Here is a 21,693-nt window from a genome sequence, read left to right as displayed (position 1 = left end):
TGTCCAGGGTCAGTGTTTCAACCAGCTAGTGGTGATGTTACACTGTCCATCTATCTGTTGTCCAGGGTCAGTGTTTCAACCAACCAGTGGTGATGTTACACTGTCCATCTATCTGTTGTCCAGGGTCAGTGTTTCAACCAACCAGTCAGTGGTGCTGATACACTGTCCATCTATCTGTTGTCCAGGGTCAGTGATCCAGCCCTGCTCTGAGACATCAATCAATCACATTGATTTGTAAAGCCCTTCTTATATCAGCTGATGTCACAAAGTGCTGTACAGAATCCCAGCCTAAAACACCAAACAGCAAACAATGCAGAAGTAGAAGCACGGTGGCTAGGAAAAACTCCCTAGAAAGGCCAAAACCTAGGAAGAAACCTAGAGAGGAACCAGGCTCTGAGGGGTGGCCAGTCATCTTCTGGCTGTGCCGGGTGGAGATTATAACAGAACATGGCCAAGATGTTCAAATGTTCATAGATGACCAGCAGGGTCAAATAAAAAATAATCACAGTGGTTGTTGAGGGTGCAACAGGTCAGCACCTCAGGAGTAAATGTCAGTTGGCTTTTCATAGCCGATCATTCAGAGTATCTCTACCGCTCCTGCTGTCTCTAGCGAGTTGAAAACAGCAGGTCTGGGACAGGTAGCACGTCCGGTGAACAGGTCAGGGTTCCATAGCCGCAGGCAGAACAGTTGAAACTGGAGAAGCAGCACAGCCAGGTGGACTGGGGACAGCAAGGAGTCATGTCAGGTTGTCCTGAGGCATGGTCCTAGGGCTCAGGTCCTCCGAGAGAGAGAGAGAAAGAAAGAGACAAAGAGAGAATGAGAGAAAGAGAAAAAGAGAAAAAGAGAGAAAGAGAGAGAGAGAGAGAATTAGAGAGAGCATACTTAAATTCAAAAAGGACACCGGATAAGACAGGAGAAATACTCCAGATATAACAGACTGACCCTAGCCCCCCAACACATAAACTACTGCAGCATAAATACTGGAGGCTGAGACAGGAGGGGTCGGGAGACACTGAGGCCCCGTCCGACAATACCCCCGAACAGGGCCAAACAGGCAGGATATAACCTCACCCACTTTGCCAAAGCACAGCCCCCACACCACTAGAGGGATATCTTCAACCACCAACTTACCATCCTGAGACAAGGCCGAGTAAAGATCTCCCCCACGGCACAACCCAAGGGGATGAGAGACAACTAGTGTTCAAGCCCTGCTCTGAGACATGGGAGGAGAGACAACTAGTGTCCAAGCCCTGCTCTGAGACATGGGAGGAGAGACAACTAGTGTCCCAGACACAACAAGTCTTCTTGAAGGGGATGGAGTCAGCTTCTATCCTATTATTCTCTATTGTATATATGGAGTTTGTCATCTGGACACTGATCCCAAGTCAGCTTCTACCCTATTATTCTCTACTGTATATGGAGTTTGTCACCTGGACACTGATCCCAAATCAGCTTCTACCCTATTATTCTCTATTGTATTATATTTGTCTTGATTCCTATTAAAGCATTGAGCCCTACATCCCAGTGTCCCTCCTTGATTCCTATTAAAGCATTGAGCCCTACATCCCAGTGTCCCTCCTTGATTCCTATTAAAGCATTGAGCTCTACATCCCAGTGTCCCTCCTTGATTCCTATTAAAGCATTGAGCTCTACATCCCAGTGTCCCTCCTTGATTCCTATTAAAGCATTGAGCCCTACATCCCAGTGTCCCTCCTTGATTCCTATTAAAGCATTGAGCTCTACATCCCAGTGTCCCTCCTTGATTCCTATTAAAGCATTGAGCTGAACATCCCAGTGTCCCTCCTTGATTCCTATTAAAGCATTGAGCTCTACATCCCAGTGTCCCTCCTTGATTCCTATTAAAGCATTGAGCTCTACATCCCAGTGTCCCTCCTTGATTCCTATTAAAGCATTGAGCTGAACATCCCAGTGTCCCTCCTTGATTTCTATTAAAGCATTGAGCTCTACATCCCAGTGTCCCTCCTTGATTCCTATTAAAGCATTGAGCTGAACATCCCAGTGTCCCTCCTTGATTCCTATTAAAGCATTGAGCTCTACATCCCAGTGTCCCTCCTTGATTCCTATTAAAGCATTGAGCTGAACATCCCAATGTCCCTCCTTGATTCCTATTAAAGCATTGAGCTCTACATCCCAGTGTCCCTCCTTGATTCCTATTAAAGCATTGAGCTCTACATCCCAGTGTCCCTCCTTGATTCCTATTAAAGCATTGAGCTGAACATCCCAGTGTCCCTCCTTGATTTCTATTAAAGCATTGAGCTCTACATCCCAGTGTCCCTCCTTGATTCCTATTAAAGCATTGAGCTGAACATCCCAGTGTCCCTCCTTGATTCCTATTAAAGCATTGAGCTCTACATCCCAGTGTCCCTCCTTGATTCCTATTAAAGCATTGAGCTGAACATCCCAGTGTCCCTCCTTGATTCCTATTAAAGCATTGAGCCCTACATCCCAGTGTTCCTCCTTGATTCCTATTAAAGCATTGAGCTGAACATCCCAGTGTCCCTCCTTGATTTCTATTAAAGCATTGAGCTCTACATCCCAGTGTCCCTCCTTGATTCCTATTAAAGCATTGAGCTCTACATCCCAGTGTCCCTCCTTGATTTCTATTAAAGCATTGAGCTGAACATCCCAGTGTCCCTCCTTGATTTCTATTAAAGCATTGAGCTCTACATCCCAGTGTCCCTCCTTGATTCCTATTAAAGCATTGAGCTGAACATCCCAGTGTCCCTCCTTGATTTCTATTAAAGCATTGAGCTCTACATCCCAGTGTCCCTCCTTGATTCCTATTAAAGCATTGAGCCCTACATCCCAGTGTCCCTCCTTGATTCCTATTAAAGCATTGAGCCCTACATCCCAGTGTCCCTCCTTGATTCCTATTAAAGCATTGAGCCCTACATCCCAGTGTTCTTTCTAGGCGTCTCCCGTAGTGATAGAGTGGTGTTGAGTCGCCCCCTATCTGCGGTCAGGAGTAGTGCTGCAGCAGTCTTAGAGCAGACCAAGACCGTTTGTAGCGGACAGGGAACAGCCCACTACAACTACAGCCCACTACAACTACAGCCCACTACAACTACAGCCCACTACAACTACAGCCCAACTCTGTGTGGGCCACTACAACTACAGCCCAACTCTGTGTGGGGCCACTACGACTACAGCCCAACTCTGTGTGGGCCACTACGACTACAGCCCAACTCTGTGTGGGCCACTACGACTACAGCCCAACTCTGTGTGGGGCCACTACAACTACAGCCCAACTCTGTGTGGGGCCACTACAACTACAGCCCAACTCTGTGTGGGGCCACTACAACTACAGCCCAACTCTGTGTGGGCCACTACGACTACAGCCCAACTCTGTGTGGGGCCACTACAACTACAGCCCAACTCTGTGTGGGGCCACTACAACTACAGCCCAACTCTGTGTGGGGCCACTACAACTACAGCCAACTCTGTGTGGGGCCACTACGACTACAGCCCAACTCTGTGTGGGGCCACTACAACTACAGCCAACTCTGTGTGGGCCACTATGACTACAGCCCAACTCTGTGTGGGGCCACTACAACTACAGCCCAACTCTGTGTGGGGCCACTACAACTACAGCCAACTCTGTGTGGGGCCACTACGACTACAGCCCAACTCTGTGTGGGGCCACTACAACTACAGCCCAACTCTGTGTGGGCCACTATGACTACAGCCCAACTCTGTGTGGGGCCACTACAACTACAGCCCAACTCTGTGTGGGGCCACTACAACTACAGCCCAACTCTGTGTGGGGCCACTACAACTACAGCCCAACTCTGTGTGGGGCCACTACAATTACAGCCCAACTCTGTGTGGGGCCACCATGACTACAGCCCAACTCTGTGTGGGGCCACCATGACTACAGCCCAACTCTGTATGGGCCACTACAACTACAGCCCACTACGACTACAGACCAACTCTGTGTGGGCCACTACAACTACAGCCCAACTCTGTGTGGGGCCACTATGACTACAGCCCAAGTCTGTGTGGGCCACTACAACTACAGCCCAACTCTGTGTGGGGCCACTACGACTACAGCCCAACTCTGTGTGGGGCCACTACAACTACAGCCCTACTCTGTGTGGGGCCACTACGACTACAGCCCAACTCTGTGTGGGGCCACTACAACTACAGCCCAACTCTGTGTTAGGGGCCACTACAACTACAGCCCAACTCTGTGTGGGGCCACTACAACTACAACCCAATTCTGTGTGGGGCCACTACAACTACAGCCCAACTCTGTGTGGGGCCACTACAACTACAGCCCAACTCTGTGTGGGGCCACTACAACTACAGCCCACTACAACTACAGCCCAACTCTGTGTGGGGCCACTACAACTACAGCCCAACTCTGTGTGGGGCCACTACAACTACAGCCCAACTCTGTGTGGGCCACTACAACTACAGCCCACTACGACTACAGCCCAACTCTGTGTGGGGCCACTACAACTACAGCCCAACTCTGTGTGGGGCCACTACAACTACAGCCCACTACAACTACAGCCCAACTCTGTGTGGGGCCACTACAACTACAGCCCAACTCTGTGTGGGGCCACTACAACTACAGCCCAACTCTGTGTGGGCCACTACAACTACAGCCCACTACGACTACAGCCCAACTCTGTGTGGGGCCACTACAACTACAGCCCAACTCTGTGTGGGGCCACTACAACTACAGCCCAACTCTGTGTGGGGCCACTACAACTACAGCCCAACTCTGTGTGGGGCCACTACAACTACAGCCCAACTCTGTGTGGGGCCACTACAACTACAGCCCAACTCTGTGTGGGGCCACTACAACTACAGCCCAACTCTGTGTGGGGCCACCATGACTACAGCCAACTCTGTGTGGGGCCACTACGACTACAGCCCAACTCTGTGTGGGGCCACTACAACTACAGCCAACTCTGTGTGGGCCACTATGACTACAGCCCAACTCTGTGTGGGGCCACTACAACTACAGCCCAACTCTGTGTGGGGCCACTACAACTACAGCCAACTCTGTGTGGGGCCACTACAACTACAGCCCACTACAACTACAGCCAACTCTGTGTGGGCCACTATGACTACAGCCCAACTCTGTGTGGGGCCACTACAACTACTGCCCAACTCTGTGTGGGGCCACTACAACTACAGCCCAACTCTGTGTGGGGCCACTACAATTACAGCCCAACTCTGTGTGGGGTCACTACGACTACAGCCCAACTCTGTGTTAGGGGCCACTACAACTACTGCCCAACTCTGTGTGGGGCCACGACAACTACAGCCCAACTCTGTGTGGGGCCACTACGACTACAGCCCAACTCTGTGTGGGCCACTACGACTACAGCCCAATTTGTGTGGGCCACTATGACTACAGCCCAACTCTGTGTGGGGTCACTACAACTACAGCCCAACTCTGTGTGGGGCCACTACGACTACAGCCCAACTCTGTGTGGGGCCACTACAACTACAGCCCACTACAACTACAGCCCAACTCTGTGTGGGGCCACTACATCTACAGCCCAACTCTGTGTGGGGCCACTACAACTACAGCCCACTACAACTACAGCCCAACTCTGTGTGGGGCCACTACATCTACAGCCCAACTCTGTGTGGGGCCACTACAACTACAGCCCAACTCTGTGTGGGGCCACCATGACTACAGCCCAACTCTGTGTGGGGCCACCATGACTACAGCCCAACTCTGTATGGGCCACTACAACTACAGCCCACTACGACTACAGCCCAACTCTGTGTGGGCCACTACAACTACAGCCCAACTCTGTGTGGGGCCACTACAACTACAGCCCAACTCTGTGTGGGCCACTACAACTACAGCCCAACTCTGTGTGGGGCCACTACGACTACAGCCCAACTCTGTGTGGGGCCACTACAACTACAGCCCAACTCTGTGTGGGGCCACTACAACTACAGCCCAACTCTGTGTGGGGCCACTACAACTACAGCCCAACTCTGTGTGGGGCCACTACAACTACAGCCCAACTCTGTGTGGGGCCACTACAACTACAGCCCAACTCTGTGTGGGGTCACTACGACTACAGCCCAACTCTGTGTGGGGCCACTACAACTACAGCCCAACTCTGTGTGGGGCCACTACAACTACAGCCCAACTCTGTGTGGGGCCACTACAACTACAGCCCACTACGACTACAGCCCAACTCTGTGTGGGCCACTACAACTACAGCCCAACTCTGTGTGGGGCCACTATGACTACAGCCCAACTCTGTGTGGGCCACTACAACTACAGCCCAACTCTGTGTGGGGCCACTACAACTACAGCCCAACTCTGTGTGGGGCCACCATGACTACAGCCCAACTCTGTGTGGGGCCACTACGACTACAGCCCAACTCTGTGTGGGGCCACTACAACTACAGCCCACTACAACTACAGCCCAACTCTGTGTGGGGCCACTACAACTACAGCCCAACTCTGTGTGGGGCCACTACAACTACAGCCCAACTCTGTGTGGGGCCACTACAACTACAGCCCAACTCTGTGTGGGCCACTACAACTACAGCCCACTACGACTACAGCCCAACTCTGTGTGGGGCCACTACAACTACAGCCAACTCTGTGTGGGCCACTATGACTACAGCCCAACTCTGTGTGGGGCCACTACAACTACAGCCCAACTCTGTGTGGGGCCACTACAACTACAGCCCAACTCTGTGTGGGGCCACTACGACTACAGCCCTACTCTGTGTGGGCCACTACGACTACAGTCCAACTCTGTGTGGGGCCACTACAACTACAGCCCAACTCTGTGTGGGGCCACTACGAGGCCAAACGCATTTATATAGCTTCCAAAATAAATAAAAAATCAGCGGTGAGTGGCAATATGGAGGCTCAGTGGCTTCAAAACAACACCCCCTGTGAGTCACCTAGTGTATGTATAATTCATTGTGCCAGACTCTGCTCCCACTCACTCGTGCGTTTTGTCAGTGTTCTCAAGTTCAGAAATCCCCTGGGGATCCTCCTAATCTACATCGAGGCAACGTTTGCTTTTATTTTACTGAAGTTTGTTTGTTAGGCTAAACTTTAGTCTAGATACACGGACGGTGAAATCGTTTATACTGAGTTTTTAACGCTTGTTGGACGACTTTTGTCACGGCGGTGGTTATGTTGTTTTTCCCCCCCTTGTCCACTTCGCTAGTTCTTTATTTGAGAAGAGAACACATCCAACTCTAAACCAAAATGGACACGGGAGTATCTCCAGTTCGCGTAACTAAGCGGGTCGGCGCATAACGGATACATAAACAGGATCTGTTTTAATGGACGACAACATCTTATTCTCATTTTGATCATCCTAACCACTTAAACGTTTAAGCTAATAAACGTGTATTGAAGCGGAGTGGATTATCTTGTATCATGCCAAGGACTTGGATTTCGAAATAGCCTAATTTCTCACTTTGTTTCCTCGGAGTGGAATGTGACAATCTGGGGGTTTACTTCAGTTGGATAACCCTGCTACTACTAAAATGGTATAATCGAACCGTAGCCTAATGAATGGGAGTGTAGGCTGGACTCTTCTCGTATTATGAAAAGTTTCTGCTGAAGTTTGGTGGGTTGTGGTTGGTTAAAAACGGACCATGTCGGGAGTTGTGCGGAGCCTGAGCCGCTGCCTGCTGCCGGCCGAGGCCACCCGAGAGGCGGGCGGCAGCAAGGACAAGATCCGGGAAAGGGACGCGGTCCAGGAGCGAGAGGCTCGGCGGAGGAGCCGGGAGATTGATTCCATGCTCGCACGAGAGAGGCGTGCTGTGAGGCGGCTAGTGAAAATCCTTCTCCTCGGCGCTGGAGAGAGCGGCAAATCGACCTTCCTCAAACAGATGAGGATTATTAATGGAAAAGAGTTCGACAAGAAAGCTCTACTAGACTTCCGGGACACAATCTTTGAGAATATCATAAAGGTAGCCAATATAAATACTTTAGATAAGACTTATAACCGTTGTGACTCATGCAGTGAACAGGCCTATGTTATTGTAACATGGCATTTCTCCAAGGGAAAATAACGTTATTCAATCAATTCTCCTTGCACTGTATTGACACGCATTAGTGCAGAGGCCCATCCTAGTTAGTTCCATTCAAAAGCTAAACTTCTGAGTGTTGATCTCATTGACAATACATTGGATATTAGGCCCAAGTCAGCTTCTACCCTATTATTTTCTACAATATATATGGAGTTTGTCACCTGGACACTGGTCCCAAGTCAGCTTCTACCCTATTATTCTCTACTGTATATGGAGTTTGTCACCTGGAAACTGATCCCAAGTCAGCTTCTACCCTAATATTTTCTACAATATATATGGAGTTTGTCACCTGGACACTGATCCCAAGTCAGCTTCTACCCTATTATTCTCTACTGTAAATGGAGTTTGTCACCTGGACACTGATCCCAAGTCAGCTTCTACCCTATTAGTCTCTACTGTAAATGGAGTTTGTCACCTGGACACTGATCCCAAGTCAGCGTCTATCCTATTATTCTCTACTGTAAATGGAGTTTGTCACCTGAACACTGATCCCAAGTCAGCTTCTACTCTCATTGACAAAACATTGGATATTAGGTCCGTTTGTGCATTTCCCTCTCTATAGAATGGGTAGGACTGGGGCAGGGAAAACTGGTCCTAGATCAGCGGTGTCAGATGTGCACACTAAGTAAAACTGGTTCTAGATCAGTGGTGTCAGATGTGCACACTAAGTAAAACTGGTTCTAGATCAGTGGTGTCAGATGTGCACACTAAGTAAAACTGGTTCTAGATCAGCGGTGTCAGATGTGCACACTAAGTAAAACTGGTTCTAGATCAGCAGTGTCAGACGTGCACACTAAGTAAAACTGGTTCTAGATCAGCGGTGTCAGATGTGCACACTAAGTAAAACTGGTTCTAGATCAGCGGTGTCAGATGTGCACACTAAGTAAAACTGGTTCTAGATCAGCGGTGTCAGATGTGCACACAAAGTAAAACTGGTTCTAGATCAGCGGTGTCAGATGTGCACACTAAGTAAAACTGGTTCTAGATCAGCGGTGTCAGATGTGCACACTAAGTAAAACTGGTTCTAGATCAGTGGTGTCAGACAAACACACTAAGTAAAACTGGTTCTAGATCAGCGGTGTCAGATGTGCACACTAAGTAAAACTGGTTCTAGATCAGCGGTGTCAGATGTGCACACTAGGTAAAACTGTTTCTAGATCAGCAGTGTCAGACGTGCACACTAAGTAAAACTGGTTCTAGATCAGCGGTGTCAGATGTGCACACTAAGTAAAACTGGTTCTAGATCAGCGGTGTCAGATGTGCACACTAGGTAAAACTGGTTCTAGATCAGCAGTGTCAGACGTGCACACTAAGTAAAACTGGTTCTAGATCAGCGGTGTCAGATGTGCACACTAAGTAAAACTGGTTCTAGATCAGTGGTGTCAGACAAACACACTAAGTAAAACTTGTTCTAGATCAGTGGTGCCAGATGTGCACACTAAGTAAAACTGGTTCTAGATCAGCGGTGTCAGATGTGCACACTAAGTAAAACTGGTTCTAGATCAGTGGTGTCAGATGTGCACACTAAGTAAAACTGGTTCTATATCAGCGGTGTCAGATGTGCACACTAAGTAAAACTGGTTCTATATCAGCGGTGTCAGATGTGCACACTAAGTAAAACTGGTTCTAGATCAGTGGTGTCAGATGTGCACACTAAGTAAAACTGGTTCTATATCAGCGGTGTCAGATGTGCACACTAAGTAAAACTGGTTCTAGATCAGCGGTGTCAGATGTGCACACTAAGTAAAACTGGTTCTAGATCAGCGGTGTCAGATGTGCACACTAAGTAAAACTGGTTCTAGATCAGCGGTGTCAGATGTGCACACTAAGTAAAACTGGTTCTAGATCAGTGGTGTCAGACAACCACACTAAGTAAAACTGGTTCTAGATCAGTGGTTAGGTTTGTATGTAATGGATCAGTGGTCCCATGCATACCAGACGTACACTTTGTACCGAACTATAACACATTAACTATGACACAGTGTGACTCATGTCTGGCTCTCGTGCCACGTTCACACGCTGGTCAGAACTCGGATTCTACCGACTTTCTAAGCAAGTCTGAAACGTCAAGAGTTTCCTAGTTCTGACCAGCATGTGAACGCTGCATCAGCCAGCAGACTTAGTGTGTGTGTGTGTGCCCGAACACGCATGAGTGTGTGTGTGTCACTGTAGTGAGGAAGTGACTACTAGTTTCTCTCTCTTTCTCTGATACTCACACACACTCACACTCACACTCTCACACAAACACACACACACACACACACAGAGACACACACACACACACACACACACACACACACACACACACACACACACACACACACACACACACACACACACACACACACACACACACAGAGACACACACACACACACACAGAGACACACACGCACACACACACACACACACACACACACACACAGACACACACACAGACACAGACACACACACACACACACACACACAGAGAGAGCTAGAAACAGTTTCCAATTGTCATACTTTGTGTTTGATGGTTTATTTACAGATAGCCACTCCAACCCTCAGACATCCGTTACAAATGAAGCATGTAAGGTTTAGTGAGTCAGATCAGAGGTAGTAGTGACGACCAGGGATGTTCTCTGTTTAGTGAGTCAGATCAGAGGCAGTAGGGACGACCAGGGATGTTCTCTGTTTAGTGAGTCAGATCAGAGGCAGTAGGGACGACCAGGGATGTTCTCTGTTTAGTGAGTTCACCAGATCAGAGGTAGTAGGGATGACCAGGGATGTTCTCTGTTTAGTGAGTCAGATCAGAGGTAGGATCGACGACCAGGGATGTTCTCTGTTTAGTGAGTTCACCAGATCAGAGGTAGTAGGGATGACCAGGGATGTTCTCTGTTTAGTGAGTCAGATCAGAGGTAGGATCGACGACCAGGGATGTTCTCTGTTTAGTGAGTCCACCAGATCAGAGGTAGTAGGGATGACCAGGGATGTTCTCTGTTTAGTGAGTCCACCAGATCAGAGACAGTAGGGATGACCAGGGATGTTCTCTGTTTAGTGACTCCACCAGATCAGAGGTAGTAGGGATGACCAGGGATGTTCTCTGTTTAGTGAGTCCACCAGATCAGAGACAGTAGGGATGACCAGGGATGTTCTCTGTTTAGTGAGTCCACCAGATCAGAGACAGTAGGGATGACCAGGGATGTTCTCTGTTTAGTGAGTCAGATCAGAGGTAGGATCGACGACCAGGGATGTTCTCTGTTTAGTGAGTCCACCAGATCAGAGGTAGTAGGGAAGACCAGGGATGTTCTCTTGATAAATCCGTAAAGTTGGACCATTTTCCTGCCCTGCTAAGCATTTGAAAATACTTTTGGTTGTCAAGGAAAATGTATGGAGTAAAACGTTTTTTATTTTCTTTTGCAGTGAAGTAAAAGTTGTAAAGTACAGATACCCCCAAAAACAACTTAAGTGGTACTTTAAAGTATTTTTACTCAAGTACTTTATACCACTGCTCACACACACACACGCACGCACTCACGCACGCGCGCACACATGCACACACACACACACACACAGACAATTTATAAAGAGACATCTAACAACATCATATATATTTTTTAAAGCTCCTGTTTAATTACTGGGGTCTTAATGAAACACACATGTCTGACACACACACACACACACACACACACACACACACACACACACACACACACACACACACACACACACACACACACACACACACACACACACACACACACACACACACACACACACACACACACACACACACACACACACGGTCAGACTGTATGTCTGCTGGCGGAGAGAGACAGAGAGAAGGGGTCTTAACCCAATATGACTTAACCCAATATCTGGATCTTCTGGGTCGGCTGGAGAAGCTTCTGTTCTAAGCTCTAAGCTGCGCCCACGCGCAGGCGCGCAGCACCCCGGGACTCTGCCACGCAGGATAAATATCAGCTCCGCACAGAGAAGCACGAGAACTTCCCTCAACGTTCTAGAGTTTTCCCCCTTTAGGTGACACTATCAACGTTCTAGAGTTTTCCCCCTTTAGGTAACACTATCAACGTTCTAGAGTTTTCCCCCTTTAGGTAACACTATAAACGTTCTAGAGTTTTCCCCCTTTAGGTAACACTATCAACGTTCTAGAGTTTTCCCTTTTAGGTAACACTATCAACGTTCTAGAGTTTTCCCCCTTTAGGTAACACTATCAACGTTCTAGAGTTTCCCCCTTTAGGTAACACTATCAACGTTTTAGAGTTTTCCCCTTTAGGTAACACTATCAACGTTCTAGAGTTTTCTCCTTTAGTTAACACTATCAACGTTCTAGAGTTTTCCCCTTTAGGTAACACTATCAACGTTCTAGAGTTTTCCCCATTTAGGTAACACTATCAACGTTCTAGAGTTTCTCCTTTAGTTAACACTATCAACGTTCTAGAGTTTTCTCCTTTAGGTAACAGTATCAACGTTTCCCTTTACTGTGGGAATTGTGATCGAATCAACTCAATATTAGCCACTTTTAATGCAACATACCAAAATAAAACCATCTATGCAAGACTTTTGTTGTAGGCAGAACGCATTGAAGTAGGATTCTATTGCATTGACATGTACCACTCTACACAGACCTGTGTGGCATAACCAATCAGAGCTGCAGTAGGCCTATATGCAAATAGGCCATTGCCATATATGGATCTGTGCCATTCACTTTGAACTGGACTGTGTTTACAGCATGAGCAGTCGTGAGTAGATGCGCTTGTTTTGAGATCAAAGCGAGAGCTGCATGTAGCTACTTGGGCACATTTTGTTCATATCCTTTGCTAATTAGGGAATTATTAGCCCAGTTATAGATCATTTGTAGTCAGCAATGGGGGAGTGATTGCTTCCTACAAGAGCACATAACATGTACATTTCTAGACATCTTTGAAAAGCGAGTAAAGTAAAGAGTTTTTTTTTTGTCTTAAAGGGGCAGTGTTGTATTTTGAGACAGGCTTGATTAAGCTAAGTAGCCGATAGGCAGAGGGTAGCATAATTTGTCGGATTCTCTGTAATAATGGTATGGGAATAATAATGCATTTTATTTTGTAAGTTGGTTTCTTGCATCAAACAAGACAACATTTTCAGTCACCTCCTTATCTGAAAAGCAAGTGGACTAATAGGTTAATGTCAGGCCCTGCTGCGCCACTTTGGAGCCCAAAAGCGGGCACTTCCTCCGGGTTCACAGTAAACACATGCTGCAAGTTGCACAGAATTTTCACAACTTTCAAGTTTGCGCTCAGCAGACCTGAAATTTGAGGGAACATTGGTTGTAACATAGAAGAGACTCTTCTGGGTTAACTAAATACGCTTCTTTGTGTAGCATGTGAAAGACCTAAGAGCTATGTGACTACCAGTAGATAGATACATACACTGGAACACTGGTTGTAGACAGATACACTAAAACTGGTTGTAGACAGATACACTGTAACACTGGTTGTAGACAGATACACTGGTTGTAGACAGATACACTGGTTGTAGACAGATACACTGGTTGTAGACAGATACACTGGTTGTAGACAGATACACTGGCTGTAGACAGATACACTGTAACACTGGTTGTAGACAGATACACTGGTTGTAGATAGATACACTGGTTGTAGACAGATACACTGGTTGTAGACAGATACACTGGTTGTAGACAGATACACTGGTTGTAGACAGATACACTGGTTGTAGATAGATACACTGGTTGTAGACAGATACACTGGTTGTAGACAGATACACTGGTTGTAGACAGATACACTGGTTGTAGACAGATACACTGGTTGTAGACAGATACACTGGTTGTAGACAGATACACTGGCTGTAGACAGATACACTGTAACACTGGTTGTAGACAGATACACTGGTTGTAGACAGATACACTGGTTGTAGACAGATACACTGGTTGTAGACAGATACACTGGTTGTAGACAGATACACTGGTTGTAGACAGATACACTGGTTGTAGACAGATACACTGGTTGTAGACAGATACACTGGTTGTAGACAGATACACTGGTTGTAGATAGATACACTGGTTGTAGACAGATACACTGGTTGTAGACAGATACACTGGTTGTAGACAGATACACTGGTTGTAGACAGATACACTGGTTGTAGACAGATACACTGGTTGTAGACAGATACACTGTAACACTGGTTGTAGACAGATACACTGGTTGAAGACAGATACACTGTAACACTGGTTGAAGACAGATACACTGGTTGTAGACAGATACACTGGTTGTAGACAGATACACTGGCTGTAGACAGATACACTGGTTGTAGACAGATACACTGGTTGTAGACAGATACACTGGTTGTAGACAGATACACTGGTTGTAGACAGATACACTGTAACACTGGTTGTAGACAGATACACTGTAACACTGGTTGTAGATAGATACACTGGTTGTAGACAGATACACTGTAACACTGGTTGTAGATAGATACACTGGTTGTAGACAGATACACTGGTTGTAGACAGATACACTGGTTGTAGATAGATACACTGTAACACTGGTTGTAGACAGATACACTGGTTGTAGACAGATACACTGGTTGTAGACAGATACACTGGTTGTAGATAGATACACTGGTTGTAGACAGATACACTGGTTGTAGACAGATACACTGGTTGTAGACAGATACACTGTAACACTGGTTGTAGATAGATACACTGGTTGTAGACAGATACACTGGTTGTAGACAGATACACTGGTTGTAGATAGATACACTGGTTGTAGACAGATACACTGGTTGTAGACAGATACACTGGTTGTAGACAGATACACTGTAACACTGGTTGTAGACAGTTACACTGGTTGTAGACAGATACACTGGTTGTAGACAGATACACTGGTTGTAGACAGATACACTGGTTGTAGACAGATACACTGGTTGTAGACAGATACAGTGGTTGTAGACAGATACACTGGTTGTAGACAGATACACTGGTTGTAGACAGATACACTGGTTGTAGACAGATACACTGGTTGTAGACAGATACACTGGTTGTAGACAGATACACTGGTTGTAGACAGATACACTGGTTGTAGACAGATACACTGGTTGTAGATAGATACACTGGTTGTAGATAGATACACTGGTTGTAGACAGATACACTGGTTGTAGACAGATACACTGGTTGTAGACAGATACACTGGTTGTAGACAGATACACTGTAACACTGGTTGTAGATAGATACACTGGTTGTAGACAGATACACTGGTTGTAGACAGATACACTGGTTGTAGACAGATACACTGGTTGTAGACAGATACACTGTAACACTGGTTGTAGACAGATACACTGTAACACTGGTTGTAGACAGATACACTGGTTGTAGACAGATACACTGGTTGTAGACAGATACACTGGTTGTAGACAGATACACTGTAACACTGGTTGTAGATAGATACACTGGTTGTAGACAGATACACTGGTTGTAGACAGATACACTGGTTGTAGACAGATACACTGGTTGTAGACAGATACACTGGTTGTAGATAGATACACTGGTTGTAGACAGATACACTGGTTGTAGACAGATACACTGGTTGTAGACAGATACACTGGTTGTAGACAGATACACTGGTTGTAGACAGATACACTGGTTGTAGACAGATACACTGGTTGTAGACAGATACACTGGTTGTAGATAGATACACTGGTTGTAGACAGATACACTGTAACACTGGTTGTAGATAGATACACTGGTTGTAGACAGATACACTGTAACACTGGTTGTAGATAGATACACTGGTTGTAGACAGATACACTGGTTGTAGACAGATACACTGGTTGTAGACAGATACACTGTAACACTGGTTGTAGATAGATACACTGGTTGTAGACAGATACACTGGTTGTAGACAGATACACTGTAACACTGGGTGTAGACAGATACACTGGTTGTAGATAGATACACTGGTTGTAGACAGATACACTGGTTGTAGACAGATACACTGGTTGTAGACAGATACACTGGTTGTAGACAGATACACTGTAACACTGGTTGTAGATAGATACACTGGTTGTAGACAGATACACTGGTTGTAGACAGATACACTGGTTGTAGACAGATACACTGGTTGTAGACAGATACACTGTAACACTGGTTGTAGACAGATACACTGGTTGTAGACAGATACACTGGTTGTAGACAGATACACTGGTTGTAGACAGATACACTGTAACACTGGTTGTAGATAGATACACTGGTTGTAGACAGATACACTGGTTGTAGACAGATACACTGGTTGTAGACAGATACACTGGCTGTAGATAGATACACTGGTTGTAGACAGATACACTGGTTGTAGATAGATACACTGGTTGTAGACAGATACACTGGTTGTAGACAGATACACTGGTTGTAGACAGATACACTGGTTGTAGACAGATACACTGGTTGTAGACAGATACACTGGTTGTAGACAGATACACTGGTTGTAGACAGATACACTGGTTGTAGATAGATACACTGGTTGTAGACAGATACACTGTAACACTGGTTGTAGATAGATACACTGGTTGTAGACAGATACACTGGTTGTAGACAGATACACTGGTTGTAGACAGATACACTGGTTGTAGACAGATACACTGTAACACTGGTTGTAGACAGATACACTGGTTGTAGACAGATACACTGGTTGTAGACAGATACACTGGTTGTAGACAGATACACTGGTTGTAGACAGATACACTGGTTGTAGACAGATACACTGTAACACTGGTTGTAGATAGATACACTGGTTGTAGACAGATACACTGGTTGTAGACAGATACACTGGTTGTAGACAGATACACTGGTTGTAGACAGATACACTGGCTGTAGACAGATACACTGGTTGTAGACAGATACACTGGTTGTAGACAGATACACTGTAACACTGGTTGTAGATAGATACACTGGTTGTAGACAGATACACTGGTTGTAGATAGATACACTGGTTGTAGACAGATACACTGGTTGTAGACAGATACACTGGTTGTAGACAGATACACTGTAACACTGGTTGTAGATAGATACACTGGTTGTAGACAGATACACTGGTTGTAGACAGATACACTGGTTGTAGACAGATACACTGGTTGTAGACAGATACACTGTAACACTGGTTGTAGACAGATACACTGGTTGTAGACAGATACACTGGTTGTAGATAGATACACTGGTTGTAGACAGATACACTGGTTGTAGACAGATACACTGGTTGTAGACAGATACACTGGTTGTAGACAGATACACTGTAACACTGGTTGTAGACAGATACACTGGTTGTAGACAGATACACTGGTTGTAGACAGATACACTGGTTGTAGACAGATACACTGGTTGTAGACAGATACACTGGTTGTAGACAGATACACTGTAACACTGGTTGTAGATAGATACACTGGTTGTAGACAGATACACTGGTTGTAGACAGATACACTGGTTGTAGACAGATACACTGGTTGTAGACAGATACACTGGCTGTAGACAGATACACTGGTTGTAGACAGATACACTGGTTGTAGACAGATACACTGTAACACTGGTTGTAGATAAATACACTGGTTGTAGACAGATACACTGGTTGTAGATAGATACACTGGTTGTAGACAGATACACTGGTTGTAGACAGATACACTGGCTGTAGACAGATACACTGTAACACTGGTTGTAGACAGATACACTGGTTGTAGACAGATACACTGGTTGTAGACAGATGCACTGGTTGTAGACAGATACACTGGCTGTAGACAGATACACTGTAACACTGGTTGTAGATAGATACACTGGTTGTAGACAGATACACTGGTTGTAGACAGATACACTGGTTGTAGACAGATACACTGGTTGTAGACAGATACACTGTAACACTGGTTGTAGACAGATACACTGGTTGTAGACAGATACACTGTAACACTGGTTGTAGATAGATACACTGGTTGTAGACAGATACACTGTAACACTGGTTGTAGACAGATACACTGGTTGTAGACAGATACACTGGTTGTAGACAGATACACTGGTTGTAGACAGATACACTGGTTGTAGATAGATACACTGGTTGTAGACAGATACACTGGTTGTAGACAGATACACTGGTTGTAGACAGATACACTGGTTGTAGACAGATACACTGGTTGTAGACAGATACACTGTAACACTGGTTGTAGACAGATACACTGGTTGTAGACAGATACACTGTAACACTGGTTGTAGACAGATACACTGGTTGTAGACAGATACACTGGTTGTAGACAGATACACTGGTTTTAGACAGATACACTGGTTGTAGACAGATACACTGGTTGTAGATAGATACACTGGTTGTAGACAGATACACTGGTTGTAGACAGATACACTGGTTGTAGATAGATACACTGGTTGTAGACAGATACACTGTAACACTGGTTGTAGATAGATACACTGGTTGTAGACAGATACACTGTAACACTGGTTGTAGATAGATACACTGGTTGTAGACAGATACACTGGTTGTAGACAGATACACTGGTTGTAGACAGATACACTGTAACACTGGTTGTAGATAGATACACTGGTTGTAGACAGATACACTGGTTGTAGACAGATACACTGTAACACTGGGTGTAGACAGATACACTGGTTGTAGATAGATACACTGGTTGTAGACAGATACACTGGTTGTAGACAGATACACTGGTTGTAGACAGATACACTGGTTGTAGACAGATACACTGTAACACTGGTTGTAGATAGATACACTGGTTGTAGACAGATACACTGGTTGTAGACAGATACACTGGTTGTAGACAGATACACTGGTTGTAGACAGATACACTGTAACACTGGTTGTAGACAGATACACTGGTTGTAGACAGATACACTGGTTGTAGACAGATACACTGGTTGTAGACAGATACACTGTAACACTGGTTGTAGATAGATACACTGGTTGTAGACAGATACACTGGTTGTAGACAGATACACTGGTTGTAGACAGATACACTGGCTGTAGATAGATACACTGGTTGTAGACAGATACACTGGTTGTAGATAGATACACTGGTTGTAGACAGATACACTGGTTGTAGACAGATACACTGGTTGTAGACAGATACACTGGTTGTAGACAGATACACTGGTTGTAGACAGATACACTGGTTGTAGACAGATACACTGGTTGTAGACAGATACACTGGTTGTAGATAGATACACTGGTTGTAGACAGATACACTGTAACACTGGTTGTAGATAGATACACTGGTTGTAGACAGATACACTGGTTGTAGACAGATACACTGGTTGTAGACAGATACACTGGTTGTAGACAGATACACTGTAACACTGGTTGTAGACAGATACACTGGTTGTAGACAGATACACTGGTTGTAGACAGATACACTGGTTGTAGACAGATACACTGGTTGTAGACAGATACACTGGTTGTAGACAGATACACTGTAACACTGGTTGTAGATAGATACACTGGTTGTAGACAGATACACTGGTTGTAGACAGATACACTGGTTGTAGACAGATACACTGGTTGTAGACAGATACACTGGCTGTAGACAGATACACTGGTTGTAGACAGATACACTGGTTGTAGACAGATACACTGTAACACTGGTTGTAGATAGATACACTGGTTGTAGACAGATACACTGGTTGTAGATAGATACACTGGTTGTAGACAGATACACTGGTTGTAGACAGATACACTGGTTGTAGACAGATACACTGTAACACTGGTTGTAGATAGATACACTGGTTGTAGACAGATACACTGGTTGTAGACAGATACACTGGTTGTAGACAGATACACTGGTTGTAGACAGATACACTGTAACACTGGTTGTAGACAGATACACTGGTTGTAGACAGATACACTGGTTGTAGATAGATACACTGGTTGTAGACAGATACACTGGTTGTAGACAGATACACTGGTTGTAGACAGATACACTGGTTGTAGACAGATACACTGTAACACTGGTTGTAGACAGATACACTGGTTGTAGACAGATACACTGGTTGTAGACAGATACACTGGTTGTAGACAGATACACTGGTTGTAGACAGATACACTGGTTGTAGACAGATACACTGTAACACTGGTTGTAGATAGATACACTGGTTGTAGACAGATACACTGGTTGTAGACAGATACACTGGTTGTAGACAGATACACTGGTTGTAGACAGATACACTGGCTGTAGACAGATACACTGGTTGTAGACAGATACACTGGTTGTAGACAGATACACTGTAACACTGGTTGTAGATAAATACACTGGTTGTAGACAGATACACTGGTTGTAGATAGATACACTGGTTGTAGACAGATACACTGGTTGTAGACAGATACACTGGCTGTAGACAGATACACTGTAACACTGGTTGTAGACAGATACACTGGTTGTAGACAGATACACTGGTTGTAGACAGATGCACTGGTTGTAGACAGATACACTGGCTGTAGACAGATACACTGTAACACTGGTTGTAGATAGATACACTGGTTGTAGACAGATACACTGGTTGTAGACAGATACACTGGTTGTAGACAGATACACTGGTTGTAGACAGATACACTGTAACACTGGTTGTAGACAGATACACTGGTTGTAGACAGATACACTGTAACACTGGTTGTAGATAGATACACTGGTTGTAGACAGATACACTGTAACACTGGTTGTAGACAGATACACTGGTTGTAGACAGATACACTGGTTGTAGACAGATACACTGGTTGTAGACAGATACACTGGTTGTAGATAGATACACTGGTTGTAGACAGATACACTGGTTGTAGACAGATACACTGGTTGTAGACAGATACACTGGTTGTAGACAGATACACTGGTTGTAGACAGATACACTGTAACACTGGTTGTAGACAGATACACTGGTTGTAGACAGATACACTGTAACACTGGTTGTAGACAGATACACTGGTTGTAGACAGATACACTGGTTGTAGACAGATACACTGGTTTTAGACAGATACACTGGTTGTAGACAGATACACTGGTTGTAGATAGATACACTGGTTGTAGACAGATACACTGGTTGTAGACAGATACACTGGTTGTAGATAGATACACTGGTTGTAGACAGATACACTGTAACACTGGTTGTAGATAGATACACTGGTTGTAGACAGATACACTGGTTGTAGACAGATACACTGGTTGTAGACAGATACACTGGTTGTAGACAGATACACTGTAACACTGGTTGTAGACAGATACACTGGTTGTAGACAGATACACTGGTTGTAGACAGATACACTGGTTGTAGACAGATACACTGGTTGTAGACAGATACACTGGTTGTAGACAGATACACTGGTTGTAGATAGATACACTGGTTGTAGACAGATACACTGGTTGTAGACAGATACACTGGTTGTAGACAGATACACTGGTTGTAGACAGATACACTGGTTGTAGACAGATACACTGGTTGTAGACAGATACACTGGTTGTAGACAGATACACTGGTTGTAGACAGATACACTGGTTGTAGACAGATACACTGTAACACTGGTTGTAGACAGATACACTGTAACACTGGTTGTAGACAGATACACTGTAACACTGGTTGTAGATAGATACACTG

General features: G+C 45.3%; 1 protein-coding gene across 1 annotated transcript in view; it reads left to right on the top strand.

The window, feature by feature from the left end:
* Positions 1 to 6,954: 6,954 nt before the first annotated feature.
* gna12a (guanine nucleotide binding protein (G protein) alpha 12a) overlaps positions 6,955 to 21,693 on the top strand; it is a 41,648-nt gene continuing 26,909 nt past the window's right edge. The window contains exon 1 of the mRNA XM_055915220.1: positions 6,955 to 7,945. Within this exon, the coding sequence (XP_055771195.1) occupies positions 7,628 to 7,945 (318 nt within the window). The 5' untranslated portion in view covers positions 6,955 to 7,627. The remainder of the gene's footprint in view (positions 7,946 to 21,693) is intronic.

The sequence above is a fragment of the Salvelinus fontinalis genome, unplaced genomic scaffold, assembly GCF_029448725.1.
Source record: "Salvelinus fontinalis isolate EN_2023a unplaced genomic scaffold, ASM2944872v1 scaffold_0839, whole genome shotgun sequence".
Classification (NCBI taxonomy): domain Eukaryota; kingdom Metazoa; phylum Chordata; class Actinopteri; order Salmoniformes; family Salmonidae; genus Salvelinus; species Salvelinus fontinalis.
Note: the sequence above shows the minus strand (reverse complement) of the source record. Positions and strands in the feature narration are given on the sequence as shown.